Source organism: Scyliorhinus torazame, chromosome 20, assembly GCF_047496885.1.
Source record: "Scyliorhinus torazame isolate Kashiwa2021f chromosome 20, sScyTor2.1, whole genome shotgun sequence".
In the NCBI taxonomy this organism is placed as follows: Eukaryota; Metazoa; Chordata; class Chondrichthyes; order Carcharhiniformes; family Scyliorhinidae; genus Scyliorhinus; species Scyliorhinus torazame.
The window spans coordinates 10,855,821-10,881,752 of record NC_092726.1 but is presented as its reverse complement, the minus strand read 5'-3'; the positions used below and the strand labels follow the sequence as shown (position 1 = coordinate 10,881,752).

The following is a 25,932-nucleotide window of genomic DNA, read 5'->3' as shown; positions in this document are numbered from 1 at the left end:
AAAATGTAAAAATGGGTGAGCAAATAAGTCCCCTTTTTGTACACCCTGCCCAATCTTATTTTCTGTCCAAGTCAATGGAAAAGAATATGGGGTGCGATTCTCCGCTCCCGCAACTAAGTGCCCACCGAGATGAACACCGTCGAGATTCACGACGGCGTGAAACTGCCCCGATCTCGACCGATTCAGGGCCCGAAAATGGGCGAGGATCGGGGCCGCGAGAAACTCGGGGGGGGGAGCGTGTCCCTAAAGCAACGTCGTCAGCGCGCGCCGGGCATTGGCGCCGCATAAAAGCAGCGCCACGTCATCCGCCGCCTAACTGGCGTCACCTGCGCATGCGTGGTTACCGTCCTCCCTGAGGCCGCCCCGCAAGAAGATATCGGATGGATCTTGCGGGGCACGGAAAAAGGAGGTCCTCCTTCAGAGAGGTCGGCCCGCCGATCGGTGGGCACCGATCGCGGGCCAGACCCCTTTTGAGTGCAACCCTAGTGAAAGAACCCCCCCCACAGGCATCCCCCCCAGTGTTCCCGCGTTGTTCCCGCCGGCAGCGACCAGGTGTGGATGGCGCCGGCGGGAAGCCGTCATTTTGGGCAGGCCGCTCGGCCCATCCGGACCGGAGAATAGCGGGTGTAGCGGAGAATCGGCATTTTGGGTGTCCTGGGCGATTCTCCGGCCTGCGCCGCGCAGAACCCGAAGGGGCCGTTCCCGCCGCTTGGGTGCGGGAGGACGTCGGACCGGCGTCGCGGGGAAAAATGGCGCGCCAGGTGATTCTCAAAACCGGCGCGGGAGCGGAGAATCGCGCCCAGGGAGAGAGGAGTAAAACAGGCTGGCAAATTGCTATCAACTGGTTTGAGTCACCCCTCGAAGATTAAACACACTCATCCCCGGGAATCTATTTTGAAAGATCTATGTTATGTGAGGGCAGCACAGTGGCACAGTGGTTAGCACTGCTGCCCCACAGTGCCCGGGACCCGGGTTCAATTCCAGCCTTGGTGACTATCTGTGTTCAGTTTGCACGTTCTCCCCGTGTCTGCGTGGGTTTCCTCTGGGCGCTCCAGTGTCCTCCCCCAGTCCAAATATGTGTCAAGTCAGGTGGATTGGTTATGCTACAATTGGCCCTTAGTATTCATGGATGTGCAGGTTAGGTTACCGGATAGGTGGGGCAGTGGGTCTGGGTAGAGTGTTCAGTTTTGTCGAGTTGGTGCAGACTCGATGGGCCAACTGGCCTCCTTCTGCACTAGGATTCAATGGGGGAAAAAACACTCATGATTTCACTGCGCTGAGCAGAGAAGGGAAATACTTTGGTATTTTATATCTCACAAGTTATGCCTCGGCAGTGCTCATTCAGAAGCCCGTGTGGTTATAAGTCTGGTGAAGTGCAGAAGCTGGCCTATGCATTATTCAGGCCCCGTTGTCCGACGCTGCGCTTGGAGGTTGCTTGCGCACTGTAATTCACACATTGTTGCAGTGTGGAATTATTCAGGGAGAATCACAGTTTGATGGACTACCTACCCTACAGCAGCCAAAGCTGCATAACAATAGGAGAGCTGCGAAGTTCAGACTTTCAGTTTGTGTGTGTCTGTGTGTGTCTTGCTGAAGTGAAAACAATTGATCATCAGTAATCACCGTTTTCTTTCTCTGCTTACATGCTATTCGGACTGTCGCTTTCCTGCTCTTCGTTGTTCCCTGTTGACTCCAGGCTACGCAGAGGCACCAGTAATCTTCTGGACCGTGAAAATCTTCCACTTGCTGTCGGGAAACATTGATAAGGACCTCTCGAACACTCAACCCTACAAGAGAAGAAGAGAAACAAGTACAAAGTAAATAAAGGTGAATTTACTAATCGGCTCATCGGAAAAGAAAATATATGTTAAAAAAATTGCATGAACTATGCGGCAAGCCAGGAGCATGTGTGGGGAGGGAAACAAAGCCAGCATTTTACATCAATGACCTCTAACTCGCCAATCTGTAACGTTAATTCTATTCCTCGCTGCACAGATGCTGCCTGACCTGCTGAGCATTTCCAGCATTTTTATTTTTATTTCGGACTCCAGCATCTGCAGAGTTCTGCATCACAGAAATATCGGAAATTTAAGGCTCAGAAGGTGGTCATTTGGCCCATCATGTTAGTGTCAGCAGAAAAATAGCCAATCAACCATATCCCATCTCCCATCTATTGGTTCGTAGCCGTGTAGGTTATGGCAGTTTGAGTGCAGAACCAAGTAATCTCTTAAAATGTAATTAAGATTTCTGCCTGTATCACCTTTCAGATTGTGACTTTCAAATCTTTAGCATCTTTTTCATGAAAAAAAAACCCTCTGACTTTCTCTTTGATGGCCCCAGTTTTCACCTCTCCGCCAATCAAAATGAATCCTTCAAACCTACTGGATCACGACCCCTCTTAATTTTATACAATTAAATCTCCCCCCATGTAAAAAAAAACAACCTCAGGCTATCCAATTTTTTCTCATACTTAAAATGTATGGATGGCAGGGAAGGTAGTGCAATGTTCGTCCCGCAGAATGTTTGAGGAGAGGGACGCTGTCAGTGTCCCTGCTGATTTCATCGGTGGGAAGTGCACCCATCTCCAACTTCTCAGAAACCGCGTTAGGGAACTGGAGCTGGAGCTGGATGAACTTCGGATCAATTGGGAGGCAGAGGTGGTCATAGATAGAAGCTTCAGGGATGTAGTTACTCCGAAGAATAAGGATAGATGGGTGACGGTGAGAGGGGCTGGGAGGAAGCAGTCAGTACAGGGAGGCCCTGTGGTCGTTCCCCTTAGTAACAAGTATACCGCTTTGGATACTGTTGGGAGGGGATGACTTACCAGGGGTAAGCCATGGGGTACAGGTCTCTGGCACAGAGTCTGTCCCTGTTGCTCAGAAGGGAAGGGGGGAGAGGAGTAGAGCATTAGTCATTGGAGACTCCATAGTTAGGGGGATAGATAGGAGATTCTGTGGGAACGAAAGAGACCCGCGGTTGGTGTGTTGCCTCCCAGGTGCCAGGGTGCGTGATGTCTCGGATCGTGTTTTCAGGATTCTTAAGGGGGAGGGGGAGCAGCCCCAAGTCGTGGTCCACATTAGTACCAATGACATTGGTAGGAAAAGGGATAGGGATGTGAGGCAGGAATTCAGGGAGCTAGGGTGGAAACTTAGATCTAGGACAAACAGAGTTATTATCTCTGGGTTGTTACCCGTGCCACGTGCGAGCGAGATGAGGAATAGGGAGAGAGAGGAGTTGAACACGTGGCTACACGGATGGTGCAGGAGGGAGGGTTTCAGATTTCTGGATAATTGGGGCTCATTCTGGGGTCGGTGGGACCTCTACAAACGGGATGGTCTACACCTGGACCAGAGGGGTACCAATATCCTGGGGGGGAAATTTGCTAATGCTCTTCGGGAGGGTTCACACAAGTTCAGCAGGAGCTTGGGAACCTGAATTGTAGCTCCAGTATGCAGGAGGTTGCGAATAGTGAGGTCATGAGTAAGGTTTCAAAGTTGAAGGAGTATACTGGCAGGCAGGAAGGTGGTTTAAAGTGTGTCTTCTGACACAGTATGTAGATAGGCCAGAGAGGCGAGGCCATATTGGATTTGGTACTGGGCAATGAACCAGATTTGGAGGTAGGTGAGCACTTTGGTGATAGTGACCACAATTTGATTACGTTTACTTTAGTGATGGAAAGGGATAGGTATATACCGCAGGGCAAGAGTTATATCTGGGGGAAAGGCAATTATGATGTGATGAGGCAAGACGTAGGATGCATCGGATGGAGAGGAAAACTGCAGGAGATGGGCACAATGGAAATGTGGAGCGTTCAAAAAACAGCTACTGCGTGTTCTTGATAAGTATGTACCTGTCAGGCAGGGAGGAAGTGGTCGAGCAAGGGAACAGTGGTTCACTAAAGCAGTCGAAACACTTGTCAAGAGGAAGAAGGAGGCTTATGTAAAGATGAGACATGAAGGTTCAGTTAGGGCGCTCGAGAGTAACAAGTTCGCTCGGAAGGACCTAACGAGAGTGCTAAGTAGAGCCAGGAGGGGACATGAGAAGTCTTTGGCAGGTAAGATCAGGGATAACCCTACAGCTTTCTATAGCTAGCGTAAGAGTAGGGCCAGTCAAGGACAGTAGAGGGAAGTTGTGCGTGGAATCCGAGGAGATAGCAGAGGTGCTAAATGAATATTTTTCGTCAGTATTCACACAGGAAAAGACAATGTTGTTGAGGAGAATACTGAGATTCAGGCTACTAGACTAGAAGGGCTTGAGGTTCATAAGGAGGTGTTAGCAATTCTGGAAAGTGTGAAAATGGATAAGTCCCCTGGGCCGGATGGGATTTATCCCAGGATTCTCTGGGAAGTGAGGGAGGAGATTGCTGAGCCTTTGGCTTTGATCTTTAAGTCATCTTTGTCTACAGGAATAGTAGCAGAAGACTGGAGGATAGCAAATGTTGTCCCCTTGTTCAAGAAGGGGAGTAGAGACACCCTCGGTAACGATAGACCAGTGAGCCTTACTTCTGTTGTGGGCAAAATCTTGGATAGCTTTATCAGAGATAGGATGTATAATCATCTGGAAAGGGATAATTTGATTAGAGATAGTCAATACGGTTTTGTGAAGGGTAGGTCGTGCCTCACAAACCTTATTGAGTTCTTTGAGAAGGTCACCAAACAGTTGGATGAGGGTAAAGCAGTTGAAGTGGTGTATATGGATTTCAGTAAAGCGTTTGGTAAGGTTCCCCACAGTAGGCTACTGCAGAAAATAGAGAGGCATGGAATTCAGGGTGATTTAGCAGTTTGGATCAGAAATTGGCTAGCTGGAAGAAGACAAAGGGTGGTGGTTGATGGGAAATGTTCAGACTGGAGTCCAGTTACTAGTGGTGTACCATAAGGATCTGTTTTGGGGCCACTGCTGTTTGTCATTTTTATAAATGACCTGGAGGGCGTAGAAGGATGGGTGAGTAAATTTGCAGATGACACTAAAGTCGGTGGAGTTGTGGACAGTACAGAATGATGTTACAAGTTATAGAGGGACATAGATAAGCTGCAGCACTGGGCTGAGAGGTGGCAAATGGAGTTTAATGCAGAAAAGTGTGAGGTGATTCATTTTGGAAGGAATATCAGTTGTTCTTTGTTGTTGTTGACAGAGTACTGGGCTAATGGTAAGATTCTTGGCAGTGTGGATGAGCAGAGAGATCTCGGTGTCCATGGACATAGATCCCTGAAAGTTGCCACCCAGGTTGAGAGGGTTGTTAAGAAGGGTACGGTGTGTTAGCTTTTATTGGTAGAGGGATTGAGTTTCGGAGCCGTGAGGTCATGTTGCAGCTGTACAAAACTCTGGTGCGGCCACATTTGGAGTATTGCGTGCAATTCTGGTCGCCGCTGTAGCCACCTGAGTTGGCAACTTCCCGGCTTAAAATGGAGAACCGCAAAGGCTGAAGGGAAATTCAGCCAACACAGGCAAAGACTAGCAAATACAGAAATCATGTGTATTGAGACCTGTAAGGAACCAGACAGCATTGAAACCAGCAGCCATCTGCATAGTAATGTAGCAGCCATCTGCATAGTAATGTGCGATTCCCAGGCACAATGGCAACAGTTAAGGTAAATAAAGCCAAGCCAGACTCCTCGGCGCCAGCAGGAGCCAAGACAAAGGAAGGCCAACGAACATTTAGGGACCGCCTGGCGATCAGGGAACCGCTCCAGCATTGGAGAAATCGATCCAAGTGATCAGAAAGTAGGCCAATCACTTGGAACCAGGTACGGGGTCCGCCCCAAAGGGCGGGAAGCCCCTGGGGGACTATAAAGTAAAGCCCCCAAGTTCAAATCGTCCTTCTTTGGCAGGGTGACTCAGCAACTTGAACCAACCCTTGTCAGTGACCTGTCTTGTTGCCTCCGAGCAAGTAAGTCTCAAGTCAACGCTTGCTACAAGATAGGCGCTCCTAGCTACCAGTCCATAACAGCTTTTGAATCCCGCAGACTCAGGACCTGAACGGAAGGCCATTTGTTTCCCGGACCTGGTGGGCCAGTCCGAAGCTAAGAATAGGCCTGTTAGTTATAGAAATAGCCTAGAAAGTAGAGTTTATGCATGAGTAGCGATTTACTGTGTATAATACATGTGTTTTGATTTGAATCTTACTAATTGGTGTACTGAGTTATTGATCATGACATGAATTTGAACCTCGTGGCGGTATCATAAAGATACCTGGCGACTCGAGAGCAAAGGTTATAAAACAGAGCCAATTGAACCAACCAAAAGTTAGCAACACCGCATTTCGGAAGGATGTGGAAGCATTGGAAAGGGTGCAGAGGAGATTTACCAGAATGTTGCCTGGTGTGGAGGGAAGATCTTATGAGGAAAGGCTGAGGGACTTGAGGCTGTTTTCGTTAGAGAGAAGAAGGTTAAGAGGTGACTTAATTGAGGCAGACAAGATGATCAGAGGATTGGATAGGGTGGACAGTGAGAGCCTTTTTCCTCGGATGGTGATGTCTAGCACGAGGGGACATAGCTTTAAATTGAAGGGAGATAGATATAGGACAGATGTCAGAGGTAGGTTCTTTACTCAGAGAGTAGTAAGGGCGTGGAATGCCCTGCCTGCAACAGTAGTGGACTCGCCAACACTAAGGGTATTCAAATGATCATTGGATAGACATATGGACGATAAGGGAATAGTGTAGATGGGCTTGAGAGAGGTTTCACAGGTCGGCGCAACATCGAGGGCCGAAGGGCCTGTACTGCGCTGTAATGTTCTATGTTTTCTCGACATCCTAGGAAACTTTCTCTCTACTTTCTCTGGTGGGATCACACCCTTCCTATAATATGGTGGCCAGACCCGTGCGCAGTACTTTAGCCCTGGTTAAACATGTATTTTATGTGAGCCGGCGATTGGAAATAAGCAAAGGATTGATGATTAAGCTTGACAAAATACTGTATGAATGCCCTCAGCAAAGAAAAATAATTGCCCAGAAATAGAGAAGAAAAAAAAGATCATTTTGTAAAGAGTCAGGAAGCTATTGCTGATCTGAATGAGCGTGTGCTGAATTCACTCCAACTGCACCTTCATTAGCACCTCCTGTAGTGCTGCTTCTCTGCTGCTGTGTTGACCTCTAAATTCGGGACAATGGGGCTTCCCAGCCTTTGTTTTTGAAGCATTTTCAATTGTCAGCACCCATGAACTGGGTAGATGCAGTTTCCATGGAAGGCAGGAGAAAGACAGGATTGGCTACATTGGTTTACATTCCTCCCTCCTTGTGAAAACTGAGGTAGTTTATTCTTGGGCAAGAGTGGATGGAGTTGAGATACAGACGAGCCATGATCACACTGAAAGCTGGTACAGAATCGAGAGGCTGAATGGACTACTCCCATTCCACCACTCCCTTTCTCCCCACCTCCCCATCCACTCAGGAACTGCCTTGGGAGGCCCAAAAATCCAAAATCATGATTGTTCAACATAATATTGATTTTAATCTTCATTATACCAACACAGATTACCATTTAAAAAAAGAGTTTACTATTCACTTTGCAAAGTTCAATGAACTTAAATCAGAACTTGTTGCTACATATCTGACTATAAAAGAATGGAATAGTTGCAAAGCATTTTACCAACCCTTCCAGAATTCTCACAGTGTAATTTGTGTAGTTTTGCAGTGAATGTTGGCCATCAATTTGCTCACAGTAAAGGCTACATACAATCCTCATTTTTGTTGGTGATGTTAGTTTGCAGGTTTTTAAAATTCTTTCTTGGGGCATGGGACTAGACCAGCAGTTCTATCGCCCATCCCAAATTTCCCTTGAGAAGGTGGCATTGAACCGCTGCAGTCCACGTGGCGTAGGAACATCCACAATGCCGTTTGGAAGTTCCAGGATTTTGACCCAGCCACAGTGAAGGAACGGCTATATAGTTCCATGTCAGGTGAGAGGGATGGGGACTTGCAGTTTGTGGTGTTCCCATGTGCCTGCTGCCCTTCATCTTCTAGGCGGTAGAGGTTGTGGGTTTGGAAGGTGCTTTCGAAGGAGCCTTGGTGAGTTACTGCAGTGCATTGGTGGCACAGGGAGTGGATGGGCTGGTGGTTAGCATGGATGCTTTGTTCTGGATGTTGTCAAGGTTCGTGGCATATGTTCATGATAACACCAGTGGACGGGGTGGTGGATTGATGGGACATCAGGAGTGAAGTTCCGTCATCCACTGTATCTTCTGGGATATCCCACTGGAGTGTCCGACTGTGGCTGGATGTAAGGTATCAGCAACAAGGATATACCACGTACCATTGTTCCCAGCATTTCTGCAATAGCAACACCAAGGAAGGTAGGGAGGGAGAGAATTTGACACCTTGAGGGTCCCTAAGACCTGGAAGCATCTGGCCATCCTTCTATTTTCCTCTTCAACAGTCCCATAGGTTGCCAAGCTCCTCAGACTGCTCTAATCATTTCTCTCTAAGCAACCCAGGTAGGGATCCTGCGGACAAGCCCACGTCACATCCGAATTGATCCTGACATCACACACTTCAGGGTGTGGGGTGCGTCAGAAGAAAACCACCCGAATACCCCCACCCCGTTCCAACTGTTGGAATTGGGGTAAAGGAGTTAGAACTGGTTGCAATCCTTCTAACTTTACCTGAGCAACTGTTCTGCTGAGAGAACCGGAACCAAAACCATCCAGATACTGGGAAATGGCCCAACGCAAGTTGAAGCTTCTTGGCAATTCCTGTGCAGTTCTCGCCTGGGGACCTATGAGGGTCCCCCAGTGCATTTTACAGGGGACCTCCCTTCGGGGAATTGAAGATCTGGGCATCATTTTATCATGTCATCGGCTAGACATAATAGTGTTAAATGTTTTGAAAAGGACACTTTTGGGACACTGGATTATAGCAGCTACTATGCTGTATTTGCGGAGGGCACAAGCTACTTTGTGGAGATCCAGTCAATGGACGGCTCAGAGACAGTGGCTAAGACTGAAACCAGAGAGAGATCATATGACCCATCTCTTGGGTGTAACAGAACGATTGCCACGGAAACATCCTTACCCCCAATTTCTCTTTCTCCGAAAACCCTGTCATCAAAGCAGAGCTGTTTGTGACTGAGAAACCCACCATTTCTGCAAACCTCTGAAAGAGGATTCTGAGTCAACACCACTGTGTCTAACAGGAAATTGAATTGACCACCCAGGACTGCGGGCCCAGTGATCCAGTGCAAAGTCCAAGTCCCAGCAGCTATTGTCGAAAGTCACCTTTCAGCTGGAAACATGTTTCCCGGCAATTTCTCTCTGACTTTCCTTTTTACTTAGCCAAGTTTTAAGTTCTTTTACTTTGCTTGTGGGGGCTGTGAGCAAGTTGTTTTTGAAGTAGTGGGTAGTTGGGACATACTTTGAAAGATCTGTACGTTTCAAACCTATTGTTCATCATTTCTGCATATTTACCCGGTGAGTTTCAGCAATGAATCTAACTCTGTACTTGTTGAAGTTTCTGTATGCTGAGCTGGCAACATCTCCTTTTTACATTTTAAACTCTGTTCTCACCAACACAGCACAGTGCTGTAAATAAAGAAAAGTCAGTCCAGCTCTCTGAACCTGGTCGTAACATTACAGTCTCTCAGATGTCAGCTGATGCTCGTTATATTATGATTTTGTAATATATATATATCACTCTTTTTGTCCAGCCAAGTTGTTGAAATATCGACATAGACTTTCAGGTGATGACAAAATAATTTAATGAGTAATATGAAATAAACTAGTGAGTTCTTTTTACTTCAATACTGAACTAGTAAACAAACAAATAACTATAGATTAAACTATTAAATAAGATGCTATATGCTAAGATCTGTTAACTTCTCTCTAGCTGTTTCCCTTCTGTACTCTCCACACTGTAGCCACGTAAAATGGCTGCGTTCCGATTAATCTGGCCAAAACCCAGTTTGAAATGGCTAACCCGAAAGACTGCTGGGAAAAGCAGCTAACAAGACACAAGCAGGCAGCTGCAGACAGTATTGCATATTCGGCTCTGGGGAAGTTAGCCCAGATTGATACTCAGGGCTATCAACAGCCCATCAACCCAGGTATTTGCAGTTACATTCAGGACTGTTTGCAGCCCATCTATCCAGGCATCTGCAGTTAAATCGGCTATCCCCGGGAACAATTGCAATATATTAGCAATTGAGTACCGGGCCAGACCTGTCGGCTCCTGCAGTGGCCGAAACAAAGACAGGTGAACGACTACCCCCCGATCGAGGAATCGCCTCACCATTGGACACATCGACCCCAGGGATTGGGAACAAATCCAATCACTTGGGACTCAGGGTCAAGGGCCGCCCCGGGAGGCGGGAAGCCCCTGGGCCCTATAAAAGTGAGGGGCCAAGTTCAGATCTCGCTCTCTCTCCTCTTCGCCTGCTCGAGACCTTCGCAAGAACAGCAACCGGCAACTGTAAGTTTGAATCCAGTGATCGCTATCCGGTAGAGACACCTAGCCACCGACCTGTAGCAGCCTTTTGAATCCCGCGGGCAAGATCTGATTGGACAAGCCATTCGTTTCCCTGACCTGGTGGGCTCTTCCTAAGTTAAGTATTGGCCAGTAGTGATAGGTTTATTATATAGAAAGTAGTATTAGGGTATTAATATTGCTGGTTGTATACAATAAATGACCGTTGTTTTAATCCTTACTAAGCGGTGTGCTGTATTATTAATCATAACCTGAACTTGAACCACGTGGCGGTATCATAAAGATACCTGGTGACTCGTGAGCAAAGGTGACGTAATCAGAGCCAATAGACTAAGGCTAAAAAGAGCAACAACACTCCTAACACAGTCTCCTTGAGGAAAGAGCGGGGAAACCTTTTTATAGGTCTTGATAGTGTGGCCATCTAGTGATCATTTGCCAGTACTTGCTTAACATTACTTGATCATGTATTACTACATACAGAGATCATTACAATGCTTAACCATTTGGATGTTTTTAACACCTTTCTGGCCAACCAAACATTTGCTCAGTTTCCCAATAGTTTAAATCCTCAGCTACCTTCCCCCCAAAGCATCGCACAAACCAGGTTATGTCTAAAATTCAGTACCGCAATGGCATTTTAAAAAGTACACTCAGTCGTCGTACTGAAGTTCGTTTTCGTCAATGAGCAAGGAAACCCAAAGTCGGGTTTCTTACACAAGCATATTGCCAAGGCTCTGAGTGAGCAACAATAAGGAGCTGAACCATCTTCACTGCCTCAGCTAAAGGTAGTTCCTGACAAGTGTGCAGCACACCTTACACGATATGCTCACATCCCGTGACCTATTGAGACAGAGGTAAGTGTGCCACCTGTTCCGTGTGAGTTTCAATGGCTTCTGCCTGAATACTTTACTCGCTTCAGAGATCACATGATAATAGCAAGCCACAGTAGACAACAGGCACCTGTGCACGAAAGGCATTTCTCCAAACACCATCGACCAACACTGCAGCATTAATGGATCTCTCTGCCAGTTAAGCGACAATTCAGTTCAAAGAAATGTGCCCAGGCTGGAGGCCAACAAGTAAATTGCTTAAATATAAAACAGGACATTCGTAAATGGGCAACGTATTGAGAGCATTTTGACAGCATTACTTGTTCTTCCTGTTTGGCGGAAAGTTTTAACTCCAGGAACCGACCCACTTTGAAAGATCTGTACAGCCAGTGAGCTACACTTCCTGCATTCCACTCCACCCCAACTCACTGCCTCTGGACAGTGCAATATTGAACAGCTATTTTAAAAAGAAAAATCCAATTAAGGGGCAATTTAGCGTGGCCAATCCACCTAATCTTTGGGTGGTGGGGGCGAAACCCACACAAACACGGGGAGAATGGCCAAACCCCACATGGACAGTGACCGGGCTGGGATTGAACCTGGGTCCTCAGCGCCGTGGGGTAGCGGTGCTGACAACTACGCCACCCCAATATTGAACAGCTTTGACAGGAGTTTCAGCATTTTGCAGAGATGAGTCTGCCTTTGTACCCCGAGCCAGTCAAGAGTCTGGCTTCAGATCGCGAAAGAGAAAAAGGAAATATGAGGGAGATACAAAATGAAAGATGAATTGAAGAAATGAAAAGAAATGATATTAGCGACTGAAATGGTAACTGTGCGCTGGGCACAAAGAAACCAAGCGGAAACAGGGAAGGAGAGAGTGAGAAAGACAGAGTAATAAAATTAATCACAGATATTAAAGTGGCAATGTAAAGTGTGTGAGTTATATCTGGAGACCACTTTGCATGTTGGCACAGATAGAAGCTTGGCTGGCTAACAGGAAGCAGAGAAGGGGCAGAAATGGGTATTTTACAGATTGGCAAGATACAATGAATGATGTAGCACAGGGATCAGTGCTGGGACCTCAACTGTTTACAATTTAGAGAAATGACTTGGACGGAGAGATTGAAGGGAGGGTTGCCAAATTTACTGATGAATAGGGAAGAAAGTAAGTTGTGAACAGGACATCAGGAGGCTATAAAAAGATGTACAAGCTGACGTGACTGGGCAAAGACCTGGCAAATGGCGTGTAATGTGGGGAAATGTGAAATTGTCCATTTTGGCAGGAAGATTTTTTTTAAAAAGCTTATTGAATAAAGAGAACTGAGATGCAGAGGAATCTGGGTGTCCTTGTGCATGAATCACACAGGATGAAGTAGGTACAACAAGTAACTAGGAAAGCTAATAGAATGGTATTATTTTTTGTGAGGGGAATTGATTCCAAAAATAGGGAAGTTATATTTCAATTATACAGGGCAGTAGAGAAACCACATTTGGAGTACAGTGTACAATACCAATCTCCTTACTGGAGGAAGGATGTAAATGCGTTGGAATAGTTCAAAGAAGATTTACCAGGCTGATACCGGGAATGGGTGGATTGTCTCCTGAGGAAACGTTGGACAGGTTGGGCTTGTATCCACTGGTGTTTAGAAGAGTAAGACACGACTTGATTAAAACATCAGAATGGATGTGGAGAGAATGCTTCCTCTTGTGGGAGTATCCAGAACCAGGGGTCACTGCTTCAAAATAAGTGGTCGCCCATTTGAAAGCGAGGAGAGAGAGGTATAATTGTTTCACACAGAGGGTTGAGTCTTTGGAACTCTCTTCCTGAAAAAGCAGTGCAAGCAGAATCTTGGAATATTTTTAAAGCAGAGGTGCACAGACCCTTGATAAGCAAGGGGGTGACAGGTTATCGGGCTGCAGATTTGAGATTACTATCAGATCAGCCATGATCTTATTCAATGGCAGAGCAGGCTTGGGGGCTGAATGGCCCACTCATACTCCTTGTTCATAGGTTCATATCCTGAGAGACAGAGAGATCAAGGGGAGAATGTTTGCGTTTGGAGCAGGAACCAGTTCCTGAACCTGCCCCTGGGGTATATAAAGGGTGAACAGAATGGATGATGGCATCAAGCATTCACATTATTAGGTACACGAGGCAGCAGACAAACAACTCTGAAAGGAGATGTGCCTTCTCTGTCACCCACTGTGTACACACTGTAAATGGTGTAAATAAACTGGTTATGAAGTTAATACCCTGATGTACCTGCAGGTCTTCCTTGCTAGAGTTTAGACCAAGCACATTCCACAACACCTGGTGGGGAAATAATCACCGTGCTTTGATCTTCACAGATGCGTCTCCTGGACTGACATAGAGGCAGGGTTTCCTGACCAATTAAGGGTGGAAGGCAGCTTCTCAAAGCTAGGGAGTTGATCAGAGGCCTCCCAGCTTGACAGGAGCAGCAGGATGCAGTAAAGGGGAAGTTACAGAGAGAATTCTTCAATATGAAGACGCCCTCTCATCTACTTTCTAAAGGAAATGTCAACAAAGGATACAAAAAGCAGCAAGAGTACCATTGTAATGGGGTGTGGGGGAATCCCTCTTTATGGCAGCTTTTGCCTGAACCTGTGGCAGGAGGAATGGAGGATGTGCTTTCAATTTGCTGAACAAGGTTCTTGGAGGTCTTGTGGTGCAGTGGGTAGTGTCCCTGTCTCTGGGCCAGAAGCTCCGGGTTAGAGTGTCACCACAGGACTTGATGGCCCAGGAAGATGTGTTGATCACAAGGTCAAACAGGTTGAGTGTGTCAGCCTGCAAATCCTTCCAAACACACCAGTAAGAGTGGGGGATACGCATGGTCAGCCCAGCTTAATGTGGAGTGGCGTCCATCAAGCTGTAAGACCCTGGTGACAGATTGGCATCCTGTACCAGAAATAACATGGAAACAGATAAGAGTCTGCCTTAAGTGCATCACTCTGTGCAGGAAGAAATTTAGTTGTTTAGGAATGAGAGGGGGTAGAGAGGTTTAGGGATTTGTTCGTGGAGGGTAGTTTTGCGGAGCTGGGGGTACTGGTGGAGAAGTTCCAGCTTGCAAAGAAGAATGGGTTCAGGTATGTACAAGTGAGGAACCTTGTTCGGAAGGAGCTTTCTACGTTTCCTTCTCTGATGGATAAGGTAGTGTATTTGCATGAGATAGAGGAAGAGAAGATCTCTGATATTTATGGGCAGTAGATGGAATGGGAGAGTTTCGCTGCAGGAGACAAAGAGAAAATGGGAGGAAGAGTAGGTTTGCGCATTTGAGGGGGAGTTGTGGAGTGAGACCTTACACAGGGTAAGCTGTACCTCCTCGTGTGCGAGGCTGAGCCTGATTCACAGAGCGCACACGGCTAAAACACGCACGATTGGGTTCTTTCCGGGGGCGGAGGATAGATGCGAACGTTCAAGGGGGCCGGCTAACCACTCGCACATGTTTTGGTCAGCAAGTGGGGCGAGGGGTAGATGGGGGAAAAACGGGGTGGTTTGCATAAAAGAGGGACGTAGGGGATTGGTTTGTGGGGATAGTTTATTATACAAGTTGGATGAAGTTGAGTGTTTGTCGTGTCTGGTTGAAAATGGAAAATGTCTTGAATAAAAATATTTCCAACAAAATAGAATTGGAACCAGTTTCGTTGGCTCCCTGCCTCATGGGCTGTGAGTCTGTGTGGGCTAAAATTGCTGACACTGGGAATAGGGTCAGGAAACAAGTTGATTGGCGTTGGTATGTCTGAGTCCTGTCCACATACATCCCTTCTTGATTTTGGTGGGTCTGAAATTTCTGTCCAAAGAGGAAGGCAGTCTCAAATCGCTAAATTGAAAAAATTGAGAAATGGAGAAAAGCAGAGTCCGAGGAACAAAGGGACATCATTTTTTCTTTTTTTTCACTTTGCAATGTTACCTGGGGCAAACACACAAGAGTAACTTATTACCCAGAGAAAGAAATAAAAAGCATTTCATTGCGCAGTTCTAATTGGCACTCCTATTTAGTCCGGTATGTGCAACTCACTTCACTGTCCAGTTATTCATAGTAACAGAGATAATTCAACATGAAAGTTAAATTGTGTTTCAATGTTTTAGCATAAAATTACAATTAGCGTTACTGTCAATGCCCTCCACATCTTCCTCTCGATGTAGCAGCGAAGAAACATCTGCCACATAATTACTGCAAAAATACAATTTGTCAAAACATAATCATTAATTATGCAGGGAAGAATTTGAATAACGTCATGGATTCTGTAAAAAATTGTACAATGTACATTTTTGTGAGACAAAATATAATGCTCCATTTTAATCCTGCTCTATTCGTTGAAGGGATTTTGGACATGATATTGTGGGCGCGATTCAATGGCCATCTTGCATTAAATTGCGGGAGAGGCCAAAAATGAGAGCTGCGCCGGGCGCCGTTCTGTTGCTGATCTAACCGGCCCGCTCGCCTTGGCAAAATCTGGATCTCGCCTTAGCGTGGCAAGAAACCACTTAAGTCCAATCTCCATGCAATTACCGGGAGCGACTCCCGATCTGACGGCCTCCCTGTGATCTAACCGCCTCCCCAGCACGCTGGTGTTGATGAGTACTCCTTTTTAAAAACGTGAAACTGTCAGAGGAGTTGCTATGGGGACCCAAGGAGGTGGGTCGCCATCTTCGCTCAGAGGGAAAGAGCCCAGGGGCGCTGAGGTTGTTGCCCCGGTGCTTGGAGGGGGGCAACCGGGGCGCCAGCCTCGGTCGGGAGCGTAGAGCGGGGAGGGGGTCCATTGTCTCGGCTGGCAGGGGCAGGGAGGGGGGTCTAATCACCCATAGGTCCACCATGTCAACCCCTGAAATGTGTCCGTCTGCCCCACCACCCATAGCCCCCAATGGCCACGGAGGCCTCTGGCCGTGCGGCTGAAGGCTATTGCTAATTGGAAATTGGCAATCATAGTTAAGTGAGCACCTCACATTCCCCAAGTGGATGAGATAACCAAAAGACAAGGAGGTTTTGAGGAGAGTCTGAAAGGAGGAATGTGAGATCGAGGGGTGGAAAGGCAGAGAGGGCGGCAATTTCAGAACTTTGGGCAGGGACAACTGAGGGGACAGCAACCAATGGTGGACTGATCAAAATTGGAGAAGTACAAGAGGTAGGGTTAAAGGAGCGTGGATATCACGAAAGGCTGCAGGTTTGGAGGACATTAGGGGTATGGAAGGATGTGGCCAAGGAGGGAAATGAAAACGAGGCACAGCACATCACAGAATTGTCAGCTTCACGTTTTGACTCAAATCTATAGTGTGGAGCTTGAACACTGGATAGTGTGCTACTTCGCGAGTCTAGAAAATTCTGAATTCTGTCTTAGATCGCTTTTTAAAAAATTCATTTATGGGATGTGAGCGTCGCTAGCTCGGCCAGCATTTATTGCCCATCCCTAATTGCCCCTTGAGAAGGTGGTGGCGAGTTGTCTTCTTGAAGCGCTGCAGTTCATGTGGTGCAGGTACACCCACAGTGCTGTTCGGGAGGGAGTGCCAGCGACAGTAAAGGAACAGCGATATATTTCCAAGTCAGGGTGGTGAGTGACTAGGAGGGGAACCTCCAGGTGGTGGTGTTCCCAGATATCTGTTACCCTTGTCCTTAGATGGTCGTATTCATAGGTTTGTAAGGTGTAGCCACTTAAAATGGCCAACTCCCGATTCAAAATGGCGAACGGCAAAGGCTGATGGGAAAGTCAGCCAACAAGACAAAAACGAGCAGCTGCAGGTTGTCTGTGTATTTACCTCTGGAAAGGCCAGGCACTATCGATACCAGCAACCTTCAGCATAACAAAACACCAGCCATCTGCATTCTAATGAGCAATCCCCGGGAACAATAAGCAACATTTAGACACACAAAGCAAAACCAGACTCTTCGGCGCCAGCAGGAGCCTATACAAAAGGAGGTGAACGAGCACCTCAAGACCGCCCATCGATCAGGGAACCGCTCCAACATTGGAGAAAATCGAACCAAGCGACTGGGACAAAGTCCAATCACTTGGGACCAGGTACAGGGTCCGCCCCGAAAGGCAGGAAGCCCCTGGGAACTATAAGAATTGAGCCCCAAGTTCAAATCGTTCTCTCTTCTCCACCGCTTCGCCAGCTCGTCACTCTTCAGCAGCTGGTCAAAACTGTAAGTCTTATTTCAATGCTCGCTACGAGATAGGCGCTCCGAGCTATCAATCTGTACCAACTTCGAATCCCGCAGGCTCAGAACCCGAACGAAAGGCCATTTGTTTCCCTGACCTGGTGGGCCAGTTCCAAGTTAAGTATAGGCCTGTTAGTTGTCGAAGTAGCTTAAACGTAGAATTTGTGCATGAGTAGTGACTACTGTGTAAAATAAATGTGCTTTGATTTAAACCTTACTAATCGGTGTCTTGGATTATTGAACATTACTCGGACTTGAACCAAGTGGCGGTATCATAAAGATACCTGGCGACTCAAGAGCAAAGGTGATAAAACAGAGCAATTAAACTAAGGCAAAGTTAGCAACAAAGGTGCTGCAGGAGTTCCTGCAATGCATCTGGTAGATGCTACTGTTCATTGCTGGTGGAGGGATTGAATGTTTGTGGAAGGGGGAACAATCAAGCGGGGCTGCTTTGTGAAAAATGAAATGAAAATCGCTTATTGTCACAAGTAGACTTCAAATGAAGTTACTGTGAAAAGCCCGTAGTCGCCACATTCCGGCGCCTGTTCGGGGAGGCTGTTACGGGAATTGAACCGTGCTGCTGGTCTGCTTTCAAAGCCAGCGATTTAGCCCTGTGCTAAACAGCCTCTAGATGGTGTTGAGCTTCTTGAGTGTTGTTGGAAGCTGCACTCATCCAGGCAAGTGGAGAGTATTCCATTACACTCCTGACCTGTACCTTGTCAATGGTGGAAAGGCTTTAGGGAGTCAGGTGAGTTACTCGCCAGAGGGTTCCTCGACTCTGACCCGCTTTTGTATCTACAGTATTTAAATGGCTGGTCTACTCAGTTTCTGGTCAATGGTAACCCCCAGGATGTGGAATTCAGTGATGGTAATTCCATTGAATGTCAAGGGTGGTGGTGAGATTCACTCTTGTAGGAGATGGTCATTGCTTAGCACTTGTGTGGCATGAATGTTACTTGCCACCTGTCAGCCCAAGCCTGGATATTGTCCAGATTTTGCTGCATTTACCTAAATGAGTATTGTTTCCTTTGGATATCACTACCTGTTCTCCTGTTTCGCTGACCATACCAGATTGGTATGATCAGCAAATGTTCTTCCATACTTCACTGGAAGGCCCTTACTCGGCACAATTTTTGACTCGTGCAAAGGTCAAATCATGCCTCCCGCAGACCTCCATAAGTTACTTAACTGACAGATCTTTGGCCATTTATCACTTTTTGCCCCTTGTTCTTAAACATATCCGTCAATCCGCTTAATCCCACACTCTCTTCAACACTCCAGAACTTGAACTTTATCCAATGCCTTATTAAACTTCAGGGACTCTCCTCACACTGAATGATCCTTATTCACTATAATTATAAAAGCTTTCACTTGTCAACAGCTCCATAGATACACATGTTTACAGCTCCACAGATACACATGTTTACAGCTCCACAGATACACATGTTTACAGCTCCACAGATACACATGTTTACAGCTCCACAGATACACATGTTTACAGCTCCACAGATACACATGTTTACAGCTCCACAGATACACATGTTTCACACAGTTTAGCAAAAGCTGACTATGAAGGGGATAAATAATTTGGGTGAAGTGAGTCGGGGAGGAAAGGAATTCAACAAAATGTTGAAACAGCAAGCTTCAGAGAAAGCTTTAGAATGTGTGCCAGAGGACAGTGAGGCACAGGGATGTAGGGAGAGAATTCCCGAGGGCAGGTCTTACGAACCTCCACTGATGTTAAAACCCCAAACCCATCGGGGGAACTTGGAACACCAATTTGTCGTGTTTTCTAAAATTAATTTGCGGGATTTGTGTCGTTGGCTAGGCCAGCATTTATTGCCCATCCCTAGTTGCCCTTCAGAAGGTGGCGGTGAACTGCCATCTTGAACCGCTGCAGTCCCTGAAATGTCAGTATACCCACAATGCTATCAGGGAGGGAGCTGCAGGATCTTGACCCAGCGACAGTGAAGGAACGGCCGCCATATTTCCAAATCAGGGTGGTGAGTGACTTGGAGGGGAACCTCGAGATGGTGGGGTTCCCAGGTATCAGCTGCTCTTGTCCTTCTAGATGGTAGTAGTCGTGGGTTTGGAAGGTGATGTCTAAGGAACCTTGATGAGTTACTGCAGTGCATCCTGTAGATGGTACACACGGCTGCCACGGCGGTGGAGGGTTTGAATGTTTGTGGAAGCGGGATAAATCAAGTGGGCTGCTTTGTCCTGGATGGTGTCGAGCTTCTTGAGTGTTGTTGGAGCTGCACTCATCCAGGCAAGTGGAGAGTATTCCATCATACTCCTGACTTGTGCCTTGTCAAACTTATGGAGGTCTGCAGGTTTGACATGCCTTGGTAGTCACAGTATTAATTTGGCTAGTCCAGTTCAGTTTCTGGTCAATGGATTTTATGGTTTTTTTCTGGTATAATGTGAGGAACGATGTACACCCAGTGAGGACTATAATACACTATGACACTTGCGTATATTGATGACTATACATCATTTTACATTAAACTATTTCTTGGTCCCCCAACTACCTACGTTTACCTGAACCTTGAGACACATGCCTTTTCCCAAACATCCAATTTTCAGTAACTTTATGAGCTAAATCCAGCAAGTAATTACCACAACCAGGTCAAGGTGGTCACGTCTAGGAAATAGTCTTCAGGTCCAACAAAGGCAGAAAACGGTTGCTTCTCATCCCTTTCTCAGTTATTTCAACCCTCTTCCACCGCCCTGATGGGTGCCATGTGCCTGAAACATTTCTGAGTTTCTTTCCAGAAGCCTTTGAGTTTACTGAGCAGCTGCAATCTGGGTCTAGCTTATTGAAGCTCTTGCCTGGCACTGAGGTTTTTAACGGGAGACTATGGACTGGATTCTTCTGCCCATCCCGCAGCAAGAACGCCACGGGTGTGACGCCGACAATGGAGAAGCCAATTGACCTGGGGCAGGATTGTCCGGTCGCCGGGCAGACGAGGTTGGATAATCCCGCGCTGTACCAGTAACTTCCTGTTAGTTGTCTCTCTCGTTAGGGTTCTCCAGTTATGTTGTTTATTTCCCTTTCATGTTAGTCACTCTGTGGAGTTGGCTTTTGGCAGATCCATCTCCTTATCTCGCCGCTTTGAAGTTACCAGCTCTACAGCCCCACTGTTTTCTCTAATCAGAGATTTGTTTTCCACTGATAGGCGAATTCGCATCTCATAACTTTTCGCCAGACATTTTCCTCAAATCAACTCCCTGTTTTTTCTTTCTTTCTAATCTTAATTTTCCCCAATTCTTAAATACAGGCAACAGCGGCTGAATTATCAGCTTTCATTGATGGAACAGAAGCTGTGTCTAAAAGGCATAAGTCCGGAGAAGATTGTAAGATTGTTGAATTTAGCTGGAACTGGGTACTGGACACCAAGATCATTAGGGGCCAATCTGCTCTGCAACCCCACCCCCACCGGGCACAGGGAATGAGTACATCAAATCAGAACAGAGGGAATCAAAGACTGCCAGTGGAATTGTGAGGCACATCTTACTGTTCCAATCGGCAAAGAACCACCTGTGCTCTCCATTTGGATGAAATGAGGAGTGACAGTATTTTCCACAACAATCGATATCCTATCCCCATCTCATTCCTTTATCAGGGTCATGGACCAGAAGGTCTGAAAATCACTCACTGATTTACCAAACTATTCAAATGATTGTGGGGAAAATGGAAAACATTTCTTTGTGTCTTCGAATTTGTGACAGGCTCCCCCGAAGTCTCATCTCTTTCTCAGTTATTTCAACCCTCTTCCGCCGCCCTGTTGGGTGCCACATACATGAAACATTTCCGAGTTTCGTTCCAGAAGCCTTTGAGTTTACTGAGCAGCTGCAATCTGGGTCTAGCTTATTGAAGCTCTTGCCTGGCACTGAGATTTTTAACGACTGAAGGAATCATTTAAAAATAAATACCAAATCAGCTTCTGCCAAGATAAAATCCTGAGCTGTGGAAATAATGTTTGCGAAAAATAAATGGAATCTGTGGGGTTTTTTCCGCTACAAACTTTGTTCAGCAGATAAAACCGCTGTGTCACAGAAACTGAAAATTGAAATATATATCTGCCGGGAATTCTGTTGATAGAACCAGGGATCTCAGGACAAAACTGGAAGGTAATGCTTTGTGCAAAGCCAGAAACTGGGGAAAGTGTTCTTTCCATTATATATAAACTTTCAATCAGAAAGCAAATTCTCACAAGGGAAACAACATTTTAGATGAATTATGGCTGAGGGAGAATGCCAATACGGAGATGGGCAGGAAAGTGGAGTTGAGGTGGAGGATCACCCAAGATCTTCGTTGACAGTCGGTTTATTCACAGGGCGCACACAGGGTTACAGAACTCTGCCTCCACCTCGCCACCCAAAGTCCCAGCTGATTCACTTTATATATACTCTCAGTTCTTCATCAAACACCAATATATCCTCAACAACAGCATCAACTAACTATCAACATTAATGAATGGCAGAGCATGCTCAAGGGGCCATGTGGCCTATTCCTGCTCCGATCCATCGGGAATTGGGTCATATCTGTTTGTGGGCCACCTGACAATGGATTCTCTTTGGACTGCCCATTTGTGGACTATGTCCGGTCACGAAGCTCCCCAAGCCTGACAAGGTGCAGGAGGTGAAGGTGGCTGTGAGGGGGCCTTTGGAAGGGTGAGGGGGGTCCCGTAATAGGGGGATGATCTCCAGGCCACCAATCTGGGGCGCGATCAAACAGAAACGTTTCTAAGTGCCATTGGCGGCGGGTTTTGCTGGGAGTTTCCCGCTAGCGCTGACAGCGAGCTCCCCACCGATATCTAACCACACTTAATCACTCTTGTGGGCCCTGGGGAGTTTCTCACTGGGCTAGTACACACTTCGAATTATTTTCCTCACTGGGTAGTTGAACTTGCTAGCCAGACCGGCTCCTCAGAGGTGGGCCGTCAGTTTGAAAGGGTGCCACGATCTCTAAGTGGGCTTGAGGGCTCCCCACACCACCCACCCACGGGCAATGTCACCCCTCACATATATGGACACTACCCCACTCCTCACCAAGTGATGACACCCCGATTTGGGGTCGCAGAGGGCTCTCCTTTTTCAGGCTGTCCCACAGCCTCTTTCGCCCCCCCCCCCCAACCTCTTTATGGGACCTCCATGTTTCACAACCCCCACACTTCCATAGACACCCTCATAACCGCCTTCACCTCCTGCACCTTCCATCAGCCGTCATCCCTCCTTTCTGGGCATTACTCCCATCAAGCCCTCACCCATGGCAATGCCATGGCAGTGCCACTCAGGCACATGTGCACTGCCATCTAGGCATCCTTGAAGTTCTCCTGACAGACTGGCAGTGCTACTCTGTCATGTTGGCACTGCCAGGGTGCCAGTGCCAAGGTGCCGTGTGTTGGGGGAGAGCCACAGTGCCACCCTGCCCTGTCCCTGACCACCCAGGGGCCTCCAACGGCCTGGGAGACACTCCGGGTGCTGTTCTGCCTGGTCCTCATTCGTGTGGACCAGTACTAACTGTCATTCACGGGACCTCTCGCTGGAGGGCCGTTTAGATCCCTGGTGGCCGTTAGATAGGGTGACCATCTTCTCAATGAGATAGAGATTGGCCTTGATTGGTGATTATTGGTTTCTTGCCGCGCCGAGGTGAGTTCTGGAATCCACCAATGGGAGGGAGCTGGTTACCGCTTGGCACCTGGCGAGTTACCTGATTTAGGCTTTGCAGTGATCTAACTGGCTCACATGGATTCTCGCAAGGCCGAACATGGCCGTTAAATCGTACCCTTGGTCTCCAGTTGCAAATACTAAACTATCTCTGGTCCTTAGGCGGCCGGAAAATGGATGATCTGTAGTCCCCAGGCCATCTCATATTGCAGTGTTTCCAGACGACCCAATATTGGACTACCACTGGTCTCCATGCCCTCCCCACGACCTGCTTTGGAGGCCGGCTGACATTGCGCAGGCCTCAGGTCAGTGAGCTGAAAGGCGGCTGCCCTTTTACAACGAGTACCTGGCCAGTAAATTTAAATGACAGTCCGTCCTCGACATAGATCTGCCTGACCTCCCCCACACTACTCCCCCCCCCCCCCCCCCCCCCCGAAAGGGTGAGCATCCTGCACATCGCTCGTTGACTGTGCCTCACCTTCAAAAGTCAAAACTGACAAATAGATTCTAGGGACTATTTCGAGACAGATTAATATGTTAGGTCTTTTATTAATGCATTACCTAAGGCTCTCGCACACAGTACCTCATTTTCCTGTTTTAGGAGAATTAACTTTATGCGTAAACCTTGACAAAAATCCCTACATCTTTTAAATTTTAATCTGCTGCATTATTAATAGAGCAATGTCCTGGCTTAAATTACTTTTGTGCACTTTCATTGTGAATATGAGTTGGGCAGCAGGTCGTGGACATTCCCCATTAACAGATTTCCAAGCACTCTCAGTCTGTATCACACAAAATTCAGGGCTCTGTGGCTGGACTCTGTCTGACTCAATTGCAGAGGGGAGGGGGGAAGAATCTGTCAAAATGCCCTGGTCTCTACAGTCAACACTGTCTCTCTCTTTCCCTCCTTTGAAACTGGGAGGACACCTTATCCACCAGAAACGATGGTGGAAAATCTCTCATGGGGTGACAGGACAAGATTCCACTTCTTCTTCTGCTGCCGATGCAAAGTCTTGCATTGTCCATCTGAAAAATCCACCGCATCCCACCTCTTCGCACAAACAAATCAGTGGCAACGCACTGCCCGCCGGATTTCAATGTAAGGTAAAAAAACTTTCGCATCAACTCCGCTATTCCTGCTGCTTGCCCTTTGCAATTCTATCTTTTACATTTACCAAACTTAGACTCCCCCACGCGAGTAAATATTCTCTCAGCATCTGCCTTGTCAAGACTTCTTAGAATCTTATATCTTCCAAGAAGATCACCTCTCATTCTTCTGAACTTCAATGAGTAAAGGTCCAACCTTTTTCCATGAGACAAACTCTTCATCGCAGGAACCAGCCTCGTGAATCTTCTCCGACCTGCGAAAGGTGGTGTTGAGCTGCCTTCTTGAGCCGCTGCCGTCCATGTGGCGTAGGTACACCCGCAGTGCTGCTAGGGAGGGAGTTCCACGGTTTCCATCAAGTGACAGTGAAGGAATGGCGATACAGCTCCAAGTCAAGATGGCTTGTGGGTTCAAGGAAACCTTGCAGATGGTGGTGTTCCAATTCAGCTGATGCCCTTGTCTGTCTAGGTGGTAGAGGTTGTGGATGCTGTTGACGAAGCCTTGACGGGTTGCTGCAGTACAGCTTTGTAGATGGAGCGTACAGCTGCCACCGTGTGCATGGTGCTTTAAGGGATTTGGGTGAAACGCATTCCAAAATCAGTGGACCCTTTGAAAGCTGGTTCACTTGGGCAGCCAGCATTCTGTGCAACTCCCAGAAGACATTTAATCTCACAGCTTCAAATTGACATCATCATTCTCGACACCTGTGTGCTCATTAACGCTCATACTCATTCAGGCTCTGTCTCAAGTTGCATTATACGAGGAACACTTTGAGAAAATATATTCGACAGGATTTCACAAATAGATGCGGTTCTGTGACTACTTTTTCCGAAATAAACTTGCAACTGCCTTGGGCTGCCTCTTCCTATAATATCAGTGTCAAAATTCAGATGGTGGCTGGTTCATCTTGCTTGCTTGATTTTAATTTTGCTGCTGTACGGAGCTGGTTTGAAAAGTTCAGGTAGTTTTGTGGGTTTCATTTTCAGAAAGAAAATGAAGAGGGCCAAATGCAACACCACCGGTCTGACACTGGGTGACCAGTCACCTAGGCACTTACACACGTCAAGAAGGCATACTGCATGCTTGCCTTCATTGGCTGGGGCACTGAGTATAAGAATTGGCAAGTCATGTTGCAGCTGTATAGAACCTTAGTTAGGCCACACTTGGAGTATAGTGTTCAATTCTGGTCGCCACACTACCAGAAGGATGTGGAGGCTTTAGAGAGGGTGCAGAAGAGATTTACCAGGATGTTGCCTGGTATGGAGGGCATTAGCTATGAGGGGCGGTTGAATAAACTTGGTTTGTTCTCACTGGAACGACGGAGGTTGAGGGGCGACCTGATAGAGGTCTACAAAATTATGAGGGGCATAGACAGTGTGGATAGTCAGAGGCTTTTCCCCAGGGTAGAGGGGTCAATTACTAGGGGGCATAGGTTTAAGGTGCGAGGCGAGGGGCAAGGTTTAGAGGAGATGTACGAGGCAAGTGTTTACACAGAGGGTAGTGGGTGCCTGGAACTCGCTGCTGGAGGAGGTGGTGGAAGCAGGGACCCAGGAAGTGTAGACGATTTTAATTCAGATGGGCAGCATGGTCGGCATGGGCTTTGAGGGCCGAAGGGCCTGTTCCTGTGTGTGGTAGTATGTATTGGGGGTTATGTGGGACTGGAAGCCCTAATGTCATTGGCTGACAGATCCCGGGTCCTGGTTGGCCGTTGACCTCAAGCTCCGCCCTGAAGG

At 47.2% G+C, this 25,932-nt stretch overlaps 1 protein-coding gene across 3 annotated transcripts in view; it reads right to left on the bottom strand.

The window, feature by feature from the left end:
- The window catches only part of LOC140396862 (netrin receptor UNC5D-like), a 523,350-nt gene that overhangs the window by 178,600 nt on the left and 318,818 nt on the right, over window positions 1-25,932 (bottom strand). For all 3 annotated transcript variants that reach the window (XM_072485654.1, XM_072485652.1, XM_072485653.1), the window contains one exon: window positions 1,644-1,787. In XM_072485654.1, coding sequence (XP_072341755.1) covers window positions 1,644-1,787 — 144 coding nt within the window. The remainder of the gene's footprint in view (window positions 1-1,643; window positions 1,788-25,932) is intronic.